General features: G+C 36.8%; 1 protein-coding gene across 2 annotated transcripts in view; it reads right to left on the bottom strand.

The window, feature by feature from the left end:
• Positions 1-523: 523 nt before the first annotated feature.
• LOC131231942 (large ribosomal subunit protein uL1c) overlaps positions 524-16,224 on the bottom strand; it is a 30,457-nt gene continuing 14,756 nt past the window's right edge. The window contains exons 4-8 of one of the 2 annotated variants that reach the window (XM_058228350.1): positions 7,170-7,297; positions 2,457-2,540; positions 1,830-1,955; positions 1,577-1,732; positions 524-839 (exon numbers count right to left, since the gene is read on the bottom strand). In XM_058228350.1, coding sequence (XP_058084333.1) covers positions 1,592-1,732; positions 1,830-1,955; positions 2,457-2,540; positions 7,170-7,297 — 479 coding nt within the window. In that variant the 3' untranslated portion in view covers positions 524-839; positions 1,577-1,591. Of the gene's footprint in view, positions 840-1,463; positions 1,733-1,829; positions 1,956-2,456; positions 2,541-7,169; positions 7,298-16,224 lie in introns of those variants that run through there. The other variant, XM_058228349.1, reaches the window with a different exon arrangement.

Below are 16,224 nucleotides of genomic sequence, written 5' to 3'. Positions count from 1 at the left end.
ATCTGTTATAAGTAGACATTTACCCGTATATCAGATCATTTCATCTTTTTATATATTTCAACTCCATCATCATCCGGGCCTTATCCCAACTAATTGAGGTCGGCTAGGTCGGCTATATGGATCCTGTTCTGCAATTCCACTCTATCAAGGGCCATATAACTTCAGTTAGACCATAGGTCATCGTCTTTTCTTACGACCTCCACCCATGTCTTTTTAGGCCTTCCCCTTGCCCTTTTAGAACCTTCAACTTGTACCAACTCCTCACTGGCATAGTTCTTGGACTCAGTTGGACATGACCAAACCAGCTAATTCTACTTTCCCTCATCTTATTACCTATTGATGCTACTTCTAAGTTACCTCCAATGCATTCATTTCTAATTCTATCCTTCCTAGTCTTGCCACTCATCTGTCTCGACATCGTCATTTAAGCTACAATCATCCATATATTTTAACTCTTTTCTTTTTCTTTTTAAAGATTGTCCACATATTTTTACTTGATAAAACTAACTTTAATATCTGTCACTACTATAAATATTGTAAATTTAATTATTAAATACCAAGTCAAGTGAAGACTAGACTCATGTCAGTCAAACCAACCTAACTAAGCATTGACGATTCACGTTTGTGGGTTTTTTTTGGAACTGTGAGGTCTGGGATTAACATTCTCTTCCAGCACCACAAAGGACGAAAAACAATAAGATGTGGAGCAGTACAATGAGATACACCTCATACGAGGCATGTTGTGATGGGTCCAGTCATCGAGAAATGAGGGCTTAAATATGGTGGGTGATTGCATGCATCCGCAGGGAACAGTCTCGCCTTCAAGGGGTGGGGACACCCTGTCGTCATAAAAATAAAATAAACTAAAAGTGAGGGCCTAAATATTAATGACCATGAATGCATAAACATTCCATTGACTATCTTCTAGTCTCAATTTACAGGTCTGGGATGGTTGAGCCCTGACATGAATTTTGGACTAAGCCCATCAAATGTGGGAACCACCAATCCAGGGTAGATCATGATATTGTCAATTGGGTGAGCATAGCATCTCAAAATGACCAATCTGAGATTGCACATAATAGTACTGTTCTTCGTGCGCGTGTGATGTTCTGCAATCTTAATATTACATGAAATTTTAGTGCATTTAGTACATTGGGGTACAATTTTTACGAAGAACGATACTATTACGTACAAGGACTTGCCTCGAGTGTTATGCACCCAAGGTTTGGGTAAAATTACACCACCAAAATAAACAAATATAAAAATAAAAATAAAAGGATTTGCATCTTCAATTTTTCCCCCACCACTCGATAAAAATAAAGATAAATAAGATTGCAATGTGGATCCACTTAAACAAAATTTGGACCAAATCATCAGTCTGAGGTTTCTCCTTTTATCTGCATCCCCCCTACTTCCACCTCTTTTTTCTTTTTTCTTTTTTCTTTTTTCTTTTTTTTTTCCCCTTTTTCTGCCCCTTTCTTTCATCATTTTGGAAATGATAATAAGATCTAACAGTGGAATATATTAACCAAATGAAGGTAATCACACAAAGAGAAGGCATACTTTACAGATGTACCTAGTATCCAATGTCCTAGATGTTAGATGGTGGCATGTAATCAAGCATCTCCTTTATGCCCAGTTTAATGGAAGGGCCCATTGATGAACATATATGTGCACTTTTCCAGAACACTCCTTTTGGCGCACCCGAAGGTTTGTTTGCTTCAACAGATTTCTGCAAGGCAGGAAAAGAATTAGAAAGGTTCCTGATAAGCACATCTCAAATTGACTGATTCATAACAGTAGATACGATTTGAAGGGGAGATGCGTACAATTGTGGAAACCAAATTTATGAGAAGATCTTCATCAAAGAAGTCTGTCTTTCCAAAGGGAATGTGAACAATCCCTGTCTTATCTACTCTGTACTCAACCTTTCCTTTCTTGAATTCTGCTATAGCCTGAAATGAAGGACTTTGCAAGTCAATTGGCAAACACATATTCATTCAGTTTGCAATCTAACCAAGAACTTTTTTTCTCCACTTTGTAGATTAAAGTCTAAAGTAGGGATAGATTGATTCAGGTCTGCATTTAGCCAAAAGGTCTGCTTTTGGGTCACAGCAGACATGATACCACAAAATGTGCATATATAGGATTTGAATTTTACATGGATGCACACGTGCCAGAACAATTTTTGTGCAGGTTATATCCCAGTGGATCCATCTTAACCACAGCATCATCATCCACATATCTTAACCGCAGTTTCTCATTACACTAGTGACCGAATATATGTTTCCATATAAGATGGCTCAAGGAATTCACTTTTTCCCAATCAGATAAGCAGCTTTATGATTGCAAACAAGTGAAAGGTATCTAACTAAAGCAAGTAATAACAAACTGCAAGCAGAGAATTCAGAAAATACAAAATAAAATCGACGTCAAAGTAAAGACGATAACCATACCTGAGGTATATCAGTTGTGACTGTGCCAGCTTTAGGATTTGGCATAAGTCCTCGAGGTCCCAAGATCTTTCCTAAACTGGCAACCTACAACGAGCGCCAAGGACAAACAAACCAAATATAAATGAACAAATTGATGTAAATTCCTCCTTGGAGAACTAATGCAAACACCAGGCCATTCAAAGTATATCAATGCAGGAGGCGTGCATTACCCGTGTCAATATGGTTGGATGACGGATACGGATCGGGTCTCTAGAGTTTGAAGACCTTACACGTGTTCGTGACATGTGTAAATTGCTTATAGGAGACATTTGGACCGTTGGATCGTCACGGCCCACTTTCATTACACCACCTTCACAGCACTATCATCGGGGCCCATCGGGCATTTTCAATTTGCATTTAGTTTATGAACATTTAATTTATTTAAGTTTTGAGACAATTTGTGCAAATTTCTTTTTTTTTTTTGAAACTTTTTTTAGTAGGGGTATTTTGGTAATTTCATGTAATTACGAATTTGTAAGAGTTGCCCTAAACCCATAGCATATTATGTTATGTTTATGAAAGAAAAAAGAGAGCTTTTTGCTTCTGACGATTTCGTCTTCGACTTCCAGTGATTGGAAGAGGGCGTGAGGCCCAGGTAAACGATTTCTCATCCCCTACTTCTTTCTCCTTCTCTCTTTTCTCAAGGTACTCTTTTCTTTAACACCATTCTCTTCCTTTTCTCCTAGAATCTTTAGATCTAGAAGCCAAATCTTGTTTTTTTAATATAAATCATTAGATCTCAAAAGATTTTCATTCTCACATAAAACCCATCAACTAAATTTGAAGAACACCAATTCTTTTCTGAATTTTCCTGATTTTCAAATCCAGGAAATTCCTATTTTTCTGGATTAAAAAATCCACTTAGATCGTTAGACGGACCTATTGCAAGACGAAAGTTCTATCTTTCACCGGATCCAACTAAATTCAGATTTTAAGATTCAATACTTCGTGTTTGTGATGGATGACCCTAATCAATGCTATATTAACCTTATTTCTTTCTTGTGTTTATGATGTCTAAGATAGGCTGATATTTTATTTGTTTTTTAAGATTGCATGAATTTGCCCCTTTCAAATACCATGCTCATTTAAGGTTGGATTAGGTCGTCCTACACCAAGAACTCTATAATCAAATCTTATTAGAGTAAACAAAATATATTTGGAATGAATCACATGTGCAGCTATTGAAGTGGCCTTTCAGTGTTGTCAAATCGCATATAATATAATTGCATAAGTCATCATCCTGCACTGATCGCTTATGCGATCGCATAATCGCATAAGAGGAAAGGCTGATGGATTTTCTTTTTCTTTTAGAAAACTAAAAAACAAAAATAAAAATAAAAGAGGGGGGGATGGAAAAAAAAAAAAAAAAATCATCAAAAAATTAAGAAAAACTATGTCTAATTACTACAAGTGATTGGATTGGGTTTTTTTAAACTATTTCATTGTAGTTTGACTATTAGACCATTTATAAGTTATATTATATATGACAAAACAAATTTAAACAATCAACAAGTTACACTAAGAGAGAATTAATTGATGACAACAACATAGAAATTTATTGATGACTAGAATCTTGATGAGTTGATGCATACAATACAAGTCACAACTTACAACTTATAACAATCTACAAGAAATATGACCGTTGGCCATTATGCCATTGCATACTAGAGTATGCCATGGTTATGCGATTATGAAATCAACACCACTGTTTTTTCATGCATGTAAATTTTGGATTTTGGGGGGGGGGGGGGGGGAGATTAAAATGAGCCATGATCACTCACCAAAAGAAAAAGAAACAAAAAATGCCCCATGGAGTATCATGACAAATTTAGCCATAGAAACTCAAGTAAGAAAAATGGGACACGGATTATGTATCAAGTAAACTCTGTGGGCCCATCGTGATGTATGTTATCCATATTGTCCATCGATTTTTCCAGCTCATTTTAGGGCATGAGCCCAAAATTGAAGCATATCCAAGCCATGGTGTTCCGTATCCGTTACGATACGCTTGTAAAGGCCGATACGTATAGGTAACGGCCATGACCGTTACGTGATACGGGGGTGAAAAGGGGCAGTTAGTTTTTTGAGACCGTATCAGCTGTTACGGTGGCCGTAAAGGCCGTTGCAAGGCATAACGACCGTACTCCTGTGACAGTCGAAAAACGATTACCTTTTTTTTTTTCCTATTTAAATTCATTTTTCTCCTCTTTTTCACTTTTCTCATTCCAAAAACTCTCCTGTATCATTTTATAACAGATTTCAACCACTTTTACTATAGCTTTTAAGATTAAAATTGTGGATTGAAGTGATTTGAGTAAATAGATTCTCCAAGGGCCTTTTTTTTCAAAAAATTGAAAAAGTGGTATTTATGCCTTTTTCTGATTTTTAGTTCTAATGCCTGATTATGATGTGTAAACATCAGAGACAAGCATATTAAACAATTCACTAGACCCGATATAACACTTTCACCAAAGAGTGGACCGTTACACTACTATAAACATGTTCAAAACAAAAAATGAATACATTTTGAAATATTTACATTATTCTTGATTTTCTAAATATTTTTTCAGAATTTTTAGGGCAAAAGAAAATTTTCAACTATTATGGGGGTCATAACGGTCGTTACACCCCCATATCGGCCGTTATGGCCGATACCCGTATCGGTAATGGTGGTGACCATTACGGCCACCGTTACCGATACAAAATACCTTAATCCAAGCTCAAGTGGACCCACACCATAGGGAACAATGGGAATTGAGCGCCTACCGTTGAAAAATTCTTAGGGGCCATAGAAGTTTTTGATCAAGCTGATGTTTGTGTTTTCCCTTCATCCATGTCCGTGTGGCCTTATGAACAGGTTAGATGATAAATAAACACTACTATGGGCCCTAGGAAGTTTTCAATAGTGGACGTCATTATCCCCATTGTTTCCGGTGGGGTGGTCCACTTAAGCTTTGGATATGCTTCAATTTTGGGCTCATGCCCTAAACAGAGTTGATAAAACGAATGGACAGTGTGATAAGACACATACATCACAGTAAGCCCCACATAGTTTACTCGGTACACTATGGCATACTAGCTTACTCAGTACGCGATCCACGTCTACCAAAATATGGGATGTCCCCATACATTGTTTGCAACATTTTCTAATAGACTAGCAATTTCAAGGAAAAATAGAAGTTCAGCATTTTCTACTAAATTAGATAGTCTACCATGGAGCTCAATACTTCTACACAAGGCATGCAAGAAAGGTTACATAACAGTAACGTGCATTATAGCGCCGTAACGGTCATTAAGGAAATTGGCCCATAATGGATTGTTACGCCCATGTAATGGCCTGTTATGACTTACGAGGGCACAACGGTCCATTATGGACCGATCTATGCTTTTCCCCAAGAAAAAAGGCCATAACGGTCGTTATGGGGGCGGTAAAGGCCTGTATCATAATGGTAACAGCAGTGACCATTATGGCCACTGCTACCATTATTGAATACCTTGCTTCTACAGTGTCATCATAGCCTTTTTCGCAGCATTCTGGGTTTGGCATTTTAATTGTTGATTAGCAAAAGTTCTATGATCAACTGCACAGCAAACATTAACCTTCCTTTCTATCGAGGGCTCTTGAGCTAGGGCAAAATGTCATACCCTAGGTTGCTTCCCCAAAGCATGGATCATGTGGCACTTGACTCAAGGCCTCTTTGTGGACGAGTCAGCCAACTAACCAAGTGTTAGCTAGGCTAACATGACTTGAAGGCAAGACAACTTGTACTGCACTAGAACTCAAGAATGCTTACAACTTCTCAAGGTACCTCCCAAATGAGGAGCCCTCTCCCATTCTACAGGAACAAAAAATGTAACTATTTCACATAAATTACTAGGATAAAGCCATGTGGGGATCATCCAATGTCCAAATAATACTATAGAAACTTTCTTGGCTATTCTACACAAATCTCACTACAAAACCGACTAGAGAACTCTAATGTGACAATCATCCAACATCCAATGTGACGTTTTGCTTTCCAAAATCTACTTTCTAGAGCCACCAATTCAATTATAGCCTTAGGATCTTACTAGAATAATAGTTATCAAAAAAGAAAAGAAAAAGATTTTTTTTAAGAGAGTAACACTCAGATATTTTGTTTGGAATACCATGTCCCATGTGCCATCCAAATGACAAGTGACATAAGTAACAGGACCTTTATTATCTCCAATGCGATTTGAGGCATGAAAGGAGAGCAATAGAACCAAAATGCAGGTTCCACTTTCCAGACCACCTGAACAAAAGCATATATTTTCAGAGACAGGAACCAAACCAACTGCAATTTGTTCGTAATTCGTACACACAACATCCTTTTCATTAGCATATTTTCAGATGAACACAGCACTCAAGGAAATTGTCACCAAAATACAATCGGCCAGGACACACTGTTTTACCATAATTGCAGAACAAGCTTTGCTTAGAATATATATAGTTTTAGGAAGCACCAAAAAAAAAAAAAAAAAAACTGAGAAGAAAATTCAATTTTTGTTTTCTGTCTATCCGCTGTCAGAATTCTGAAATTGCTCCTTTAAAGAAAATGATGACTATATTCCTCTGGACGTTTGGAAAATTAGTAAACAGATAAAAGTACCAGCACAAATAAATAATTACATTAAAAACATGCAGAGCCGAACCTTGGGCATCATATCTGGGGAAGCAATCAATTTATCAAACTCCATGAATCCTCCCTTTATCTGCTCTATCAAGTCCTCTCCCCCAACCAAATCAGCTCCTGCATTTTTCGCTTCATCGAACTTCTCACCTGCATAAATTCAAGCCTATATGGTTATGAGAAGGAGTTAATACTTCATGTTATGCCACACGAAAGGAAGCACCTGATGTTTTTCTTAAGTGTTTGCAGCTGTACAAATTATGGTCAATTTGGTAGGTTGCTAATGCCCGCAAAGTCTGATTATGCCAAGCACTAACTTCTGAGAAGGATTTGAGGTGGACTAATAGCATTTATGATAGGACGGCTAATGCCAAAAACCTAGAAATCTGTTTCCGCATATCACGTCTGATTGAAACCAAACATCCGTCTTCAGATTTCCACATGACAATGTTTTTTTGTTTTTTAAACAGGAAATAAAACTTTGAAATAAACGGTTAGATTAACACTCCCTCAGGCACACATCACATTTGGGCCCATTGTGAAAGCAAACTTGATGGGTGTGGCTCAATCTATTAGGAGGAATTAAATGTATTGTTAGCTAGAGGTCGTCATATGTTTACTTCGGTATGAGAGCATACATATCTAGACTCAACCAAGAATTATCATCATCATAGCGACCATCATATGTTTCCTTCGGTACGACAGCATGCACATCTAGACTCAACCAAGAATTATCATTATCATAGCCTTGTCTCAGCTATTCGGGTTCAGTTCTGCAAATATTGTGTCACCAATCTTTGTAACAGAATTTCACACAATTGCACAGCGAAAGCTCAACAACAGGTTGACTACCTAACATTAACCCTCCAATTCCCAGGCTGGAGAGCTGCTGTCACATTCCTACAAGGTGAATTACTCGGGAGAGTAACCATCTTACTCCCCCATGTGTTCAATGTGGCAATTGCTGGTGGTATATGGTCATTCATTGGTGGCGCCTACTGTTTCTCTATAATGCTCCAAAATCATACCCATTTGTCCATTAGGTGGGCCCTGTATGTGCCAATGAAAGAGTTGTGATCCAATGCTAGGGTGGAATGTTTGCACAATTCCGTTTCAATTTGCACAAGTGGAGCACAAGGTTCAATGATCCAAATCGCTGAAATAATGGACCTCAGCATAGATGGACTATGCACCAAAAATCTCTGGGTGTAAAAAGCCTTCAATAGATCCCCAAAAAAATACACGGTTAAGAAAGAAAACACAACAACAGTTCACGTTAAACAAAAAATAGGCTAGCTACATATTTTATTGCCTAGATCTTCCATTATGAGGGATATATGATACATGATCCATCCAACATGAGGCACATCATATTAATTGTCTGGATCACTAGACCATGGGATCCACTTGTACAATTTGAAAGCCCTAAAACGGGAGCTGAGGTAGCATTCTCGCATCGTAGGAGTAAGCTGATACATGATGAGGAGGCTATTGCATAGAGCATTGTTTCCATAGACTGGATGTCATGTTTGGAATAGTGTCTATAGCGTAGCTATGATGCTACATAATGTCAGCAAATAGTGTAATCCCTTGCAGTGTGCGCTACAGGGGTCATAGCGTACACGTAGTATATGTAGCTTACGCTACGTTTTTTCATAAATGATAATTGCATTTTGTACTTAATACTCTCAACCTGTAGAATTTTAATTTCTTTCTATACTTGTGACTTGTTATTTTGTACTAAATATTCTCAACCTGTGGGATTTTAATTTCTTTTCATACTTGTGACTTGTGGTTTCAATTAGACATTATTAATTAAAGTGGTTTGATTAGAAAGTTGTTGCTGTGATAATGATTTGATTTAGTTTTTATATATGAATTGGCTTTCAATAAATGATAAATGATAACTTGTTTGAACATGCTTATACTTGAAAAAAATGAATCATCTTTTAGGCATTTTTATTTTGGTTTTTTCGTACTATTTATCATATTTTTTCCTATTTTTAAAATTTTTAAAATTTTAAATTTTTTTATTTTTATTTTTTTAAAGTATCGTTAATTTATGCTACATGCTAAAGAGGGTTGAATGCTACAGAACACGCTACCGCTATTTGAAACACTAGCATGCATGGCCAGGGATGAGCAACACAAGCAACTAAGATACATTCGCAGTCATTTGACTATGAAGATCATTAAGAGTAATTAGACATTATTAATTAAAGTGGTTTAATTAGAAAGTTGTTGATGTGATAATGATTTGATTTAGTTTTTATATATGGATTGGCTTTCAATAAATGATAATCGATAACTTATTTGAACATGCTTATACTTGAAAAAAATGAATCATCTTTTAGGCAATTTTATTTTGGTTTTTTCTTACTATTTATCATATTTTTTCCTATTTTTAAAATTTTAAAATTTTAAAATTTAAATTTTTATTTTTTTTATTTTTTTTATTTTTAAATTTTTTTTTAAAGTATCATTAGCATATGCTACACACTAAAGAGGGTTGAATGCTACAGAACACGCTACTGCTATTTGAAACACTGGCATGTATGGCCAAGGATAAGCAGAACAAACAACTAAGATACATTCACAGTCATTTGACTATGAAGATCATTAAGAGTATGTTTATGAATATGGACAGGAATATGGCTATGCGTAGATGTATCAAGCATGGTGATATAGGTACGAAGGTGTACAACCACAGCCAGTCGTGATAGTTGTAGTGTTTGCTTAGTATCCACCAGTGGGCATATTGTTGCAGTATAGTTCGGATGAGTACTAGAAATATGTTAAAGAGAACATGACCCAGTATCATTAGCCCATGATCTGGGCACAGTACCATAGTTATATGGACCAATAGTATCATGCTCACACTAGTATGGATTGGTATGATGACTTAAAAGCCGCATCACATTCCATGTGGAACTGAGTCTAAGTTGTACTTAGGGTTCTTAGTTTTTTTTTTTTTTTTTTAATTGTACTATAGTATTCTATTACTTGTATTTTTTGGGATTTGAATTATATCAACTCATTGTGGATTTGCATCACTTATGGCTGAAAACACAATTGTCTTCTTAAATGAAGGAACTATCATGAATGGTTATTCTTTGCAATATTTTAAGTTCTAGCGTGTACTCAAGTGTGAGGCGGACCCCACCCGTGTGAACCGGGTGGCTCGTGTGAAGCGGAACTCATGCGAAGTGGGGCCCACGAGGGGGGTTTAGCCGAGGTCTTAACCCATAGGATGTGGGGCCTGAACTATGAGATAAATGGATTGATTCGCCATGCTCTATTAGCTCAAGCTTTTAGAGCAAGTGGTTAATTGTCCTACATTAAAAGTGGTATCAGAGTAGGAGGTCTCATGTTCAAGACTCCTCATCGAGGGTGATTAATGCAGGGGCATTTTCACACCGGGCTCAAGTGGGGTGGCCTGTGGGATGCAGGGACACACTTGAGGTGGGTGGCCCATGTGAGGCGGGCCCCACCTGTGTGAAGCGGGTGGCTCATGTAAGCGGAACCCATGTGAAGCGGGGCCCACAAGGGGGGTTCAACCGAGGTCCTAACCCATGGGATGTGGGGCCTAGGCTATGAGATAAAGGGATTGATTCGCCATGCTCTATCAGTTCAAGCTTTTAGAGGAAGTAATTAATTGTCCTGCATCAATAGCGTTCGGCCCTCTATAGCGTGTAGCTTGTAGTGTAAGCTACACGATACTTCTATTTTTAAATTTAAAAAAACAAAAATAATGTAAATAGTAAAAACAAAAAATATATGAAAATACCTAAAAGATTATTCATTTTTTCAATTATAAGCATGTTCAAACAAATTATTAATTATCATTTATCAAAAGCCAATCCACATATATAAACCAAATCAAATCATTATCGCATCAACTTTCTAAGCAAGCCATTTTAATTAATAGTGTTTAATTGAAACTACAAGTCGCAAGTATGAAAAGAAATTAAAATCCCACAATTTGAGAGCATTAAGTACAAAATACCAATATATATATATAAAACATAACGTATACCAATGTTTTCATATCGTTATCACGTAATGTATCACACCCTTGGGATACACGGATACATATCTGTTATTGCATGAGATATATCGGTTGTATCGCATTATGTATCACTATTGTTAGGAAATATGAGGAAACATTGGGAAATTGGTCAAAATTTTCAATGAAACTTTAGGGATTGTTAAAAGAGACATCAATACACACTTAAAAATCAAAACATTACAAAAAGCAAGTGCACATAATAAGTTTCCTTTGTATGGGGTCCTAATCTATGTGTTGTCTGATTGAACTAATGAAAGTATATTCAAAGTTTATTCATCTAATTTATAAATTTAAGAAGACATGTATGGAAACACAAGCAATACATTCAAAAGCAAAATAATAATAATAATAATAATAATAATAATAATAATAATAATAATAATAATAAAACTAGAAATATACCTGTGAATAATCTGTGGCTATGGCTCAGACCCACATAGAGCTGCGTAGTGACTCAAAATCACCATCTCCATTTCAACGGGGTTGCGCATATTATTGTTGCTCCATAAACGAACAATACTATCCCCAGTCATAGTAGAATGATACTAGTGAAGATACTCTAACATAATGCTTGTACTCATATTCTCCAATTTAAGAAAGTTTTGGGGAAATTTCAAATTTTCTTAAATTTTCTGCAAATCGGCCCATCTTCCCCACCAAATCCCAAAACTAGAGTTTATGTGATGATTTCATTATAACTTCTAAATACTATGAAATGGGGGCCAATTTACCGCTGATGGAAGTGGAATTTCGAAAAGAAAAAATATATATATTTTTTGCGTGTTTAATTAACTTTTAATTAAAAAATAAGCGTTCTCCGAAAAAATCCCCAAATTGCCAAGATTACTAGATCAAGTTATATACATATTTGATTTTGTGTTTGGACACAGATTGCAGCCGAGTTGCGAGAAATTAGAAAATTTTGATTTTTCATAATTTTCCGCAACTCAGCCCATTTCCCTCAAATCTCAAAATCAAAGCTCCAAAACCATGATTTTGTATGCAAAACATGAAGAATCATGGATTTGTAACCATTGACATTGATTTAACATGATTTACAGCAAAAAAAAAAAAAGAATCAAAAATCGAAAATGCTCATCAGATCGAATAGGTGAGATATATCGGCACTACCTATGCGTTTTGTATCGCGCAAGTGGGATACAAGATATATCGTGGGATACATCGGCCGATATTGTCGATACTAAAAACACTGGCGTACGCTACACATACACTACGAGGCTACATACACTATGAACCTTGTAGCCAGTTTTTTAAATAGCGAATAGTGTGTAGCATAGCGCTCACCCCTATGAAGTGTGAAGCATAAGCTATATAGCGTGTAGCTTACGCTACACACTACTAGATTTTAATCAAGGTTGCACTTGGTTACACCAATTTCATGATATTTTGTACCAAATTATACCGATTAATAATAAAAATTTAACAAAACTGCATGATATTTGGTGCAACCAAACGCAACCCAAAGAAATAGGAAAGGACAATGATCAAGTATAAAGGAAAAGAAAGAGCAACAAAACTGATTTAATATTGTTATTTACATTATTTTACTAAAAGCATTGAAAAGATTAACAAACTTTTACTGAAAATAGAAAATTATAACAAATCACTGAAAACATCAATTGATTTTTAATGTTGTAGTAAAACTTGAAAAACAAAATTGTAATGCGAGCTACATAGCATGTAGCGTATGCAAATTATCATGTAGCGTAGCCTACATGCTTATTTTCATGAGCTATGTAGAGTTAAGGCTAAGCTACGTTTCATAGCGTAGATATTTAAAACACTGCCTGTAGCGTACACTACAAGGGATTTACGCAATTTGCTAACGGTACATAATGTCACTATGAACGATATTCAAAACACTGATGATACCTATACATAAAACATTAGGTGTGGATAGCATGGTCAGGAACATTTGTGGAGAAGAAACCAGTATGTTAAGGAATCAATACTCTTCTTAATTTATAAAGCAAGCTAAGGGACTTGCATGTATTTATTTATTTGAGTGATGGCAAAAGAATTTATTCAAAAGAGAGCCAAAGCTTAAAGTGTTACAAGCAAATAGAGCCCAAAAAGCAAAAGGCCACACATCATGGCCAAAGTCCCTAATACAAGAGGCCCAACTAATGACATCCATCCTCTCTTATAGACATCCTTTTGTGACCCACTCTTATCTTGGAAGTTCCGAATGTTCCTTCCCAAATCAACGATTCAATTGATGATAGGAAAATTCGACGATGGGAATCAAATTCTTCTAAAACTGGTTTTCTACTAGGTGTTATGGTGGAGATAGGTAGGTGCCAAACTCCATTGTCACGAAATGTCGATATTATCGACGATAATATTGGTGTCACTACACTTGCAACACTGAAACCACGGAAATTCATTTCTACTGAAAGTCGGCGAAATTTCAATGAAATTTTGCGATTTTTCGATAAATTCGGGAAAAAAAAAAAAACATAAAAAATCGGAAATAAAGAAAAAAAGCATTCATTTCGGTATTTTAAAAAATATTTGTGAGTGATTTTTGTGAGTGATTTTCGGTACCTATCGTTGATCGGAAGCACAATCTCGTCGGCCCATCATTGAACCAGCGCTAGTCTTCGATAGGTAAGGAAAAAACCCTCAAAATTATGCTTTTTTCTTCGATTCAAAGGTGGATTTCAAAAAGGCACAAATTTCGATGAATAATTTGTGATTTTGGGTGGATTTCTACATGATTTTGGTCGGATTAGGGTTTTCGAACTCTCCAAAAGAAAACCCTTTCGACGAAAATCTCTCCCAAAAAAAAAACTTCGTTTTTAAGGGGGGATGAAATCATGGTTGTGAATGGGAATTTCGACCATTATTTCTGTCGGTGCTCTGTGGTCCCCACATGATGTAATGTGTTATATCCACGTCGTCCATCTATTTTGTTAGATAATTTTAGGGCATGAGCCCAAAAATGAGGCAGATCCACATCTCAGGTAGACCACACCAAAGGAAACAGTGGTGATTAAACACCTACCATTAAAAACTTCCTAGGGCCCATTGTAATGTTTATTTGCCATCTAACCTTGTGATTAGGTCAAATAGACCTGGATGAAGGGAAAACACAATTATCAGCTTGATCAAAAGCTTTTGTGGCCCTCGAGAAGTTTTTAATGGTGGGCGTTTAATCATCACTGTTTCCTTTGGTGTGGTCTACTTGAGATTTGGATCTACCTCATTTTTTGGCTCATGACCTAAAATGATCTTCTAAAATGAATGAACAGCGTGGATAAAACATATACATCATGGTGGGGCCCACAAAACACCAACCACTACCCACGCCATTTTTAGCTTGGTCGGTAGGGGGAGCGCATAGCTTGTGACTCGGGCATAGAGATATACATGTGCCCGAGGCTGTGGAGCCCATAAAGAAGTCCGTGACAAATCCACTCCGTCCCTCTGTTTTTAAAGACCACGTTATCTAAAAACCAGGCAGATCCAAAACTTACGTGGATCATACCACACAAAACAGTGGGTATTGAAACCGAGGGTGATAAAAGTTTTATATCAGGATGGTATTTGTGTCTACAGTTTATTTGAGTGGAAATAACCCTATGAACGGTTTGGATGGTATATAAACATCATGGTCAGCTCTAGGAAAGTTTCAAGGGTGGACGTTTCTTTTCCCACTATGTCGTTTTGGGTGGACCACCTGACTTTTAGATCTGCCTGAGTTTCAAAATTATATCCTATTGTGGTCTTTAAAACCAAATAGACGGAGTGGATTTGTCACAGACATCTTTGTGAGCCCCAGATAGCCCTAGGCACAGGTATATCTCTGTGCCCAGGGTCATAAGCGATCTGCTCTTAGGGGAGCGAGACTTGGCTACAACCCGAAATCAGCAATGTAGGTGTGATCCTGACCGTAGGGCCCACCTCGATGCATGCATTATATCCGCACTGCCCATCTGCTTTAGGGGTTTATGTTAGGGCTTGATCCAAAGAATTAATCAGGTACAAGTTTCAACTTTCAAGTGAACCACCATAGGAAACAATGGTCGTGGAATGCTCGCCATTAAAAATTTCCTCTGCCCTTATTTTCCAAAGGAGGAAACCGAGGGCGTGGTTTGGGTGGCCACCGAGGTTAGTAGATCCCTAACTATGGGGCCCACTATGATGCATGTGCCTTACATCCACACCATACATAGATTTTGACAAATTATTTATGTAATAATCCAAAAAAATGAAGAAGATCCAAATCTTAGGTGGACTAGCCACTGGAAACAGTAGTGATTGAATTCCCACCATTAAAAACTTCATGGGGGTCACCAGAATGTTTATTTGCCATCTAATTTGTTGATAAGGTCACAGAGACCTGGATGAAGAGACGCATAAATGTCAGGTTGATCCAAAACATGCGACCCACGTGAAATTTATGATCAATTACCACTATTTATGTATTATGGTCCACCTGATATTTAAATCTTCTCAAGGTTTAGGATACACAAACACTCATAAATTGTACAGCTAGCATATATTAATTTAAATAAATTTGACTAGGTTGAGCCCTATGCATCCAAGTCACAATCCTAGCAACAAAACAATCGTAGCCTCTTATCAGTGGATGCTTGTTTAGGGAAACATGACCTTTGGATATTTTTCATTTAACCATCCAATCTGCTACTTAGATGATGGAATAACCATAATTTTGGATCCATGATCCATCTACAGTGGGTGCCATAATTTGAACGGTTTAATTTGACCACTTGTGTCTCATATTTGCAATTTCCAAGTGCTTGCATGTCATCCATTGCACTTTGCAAAGCCCACTGTGGAGTGATTTCGTATGGCAGCACATGCCTTTTGGGCTCCATTAAATGAAAACTTCATATGTAATGTATTCTTTTTGTAATTTTTTTAAATTCCTAAATATGCAAATATGTGTATTTAGGTATGCACTGAAGTTTCACTGAAAAATTCTACTGTTTTCTCCTTGTTTTTCCCTTTTTCCCCACAT

The sequence above is a fragment of the Magnolia sinica genome, chromosome 17 (genome assembly GCF_029962835.1).
Source record: "Magnolia sinica isolate HGM2019 chromosome 17, MsV1, whole genome shotgun sequence".
Lineage (NCBI taxonomy): Eukaryota > Viridiplantae > Streptophyta > Magnoliopsida > Magnoliales > Magnoliaceae > Magnolia > Magnolia sinica.
Note: the sequence above shows the minus strand (reverse complement) of the source record. Positions and strands in the feature narration are given on the sequence as shown.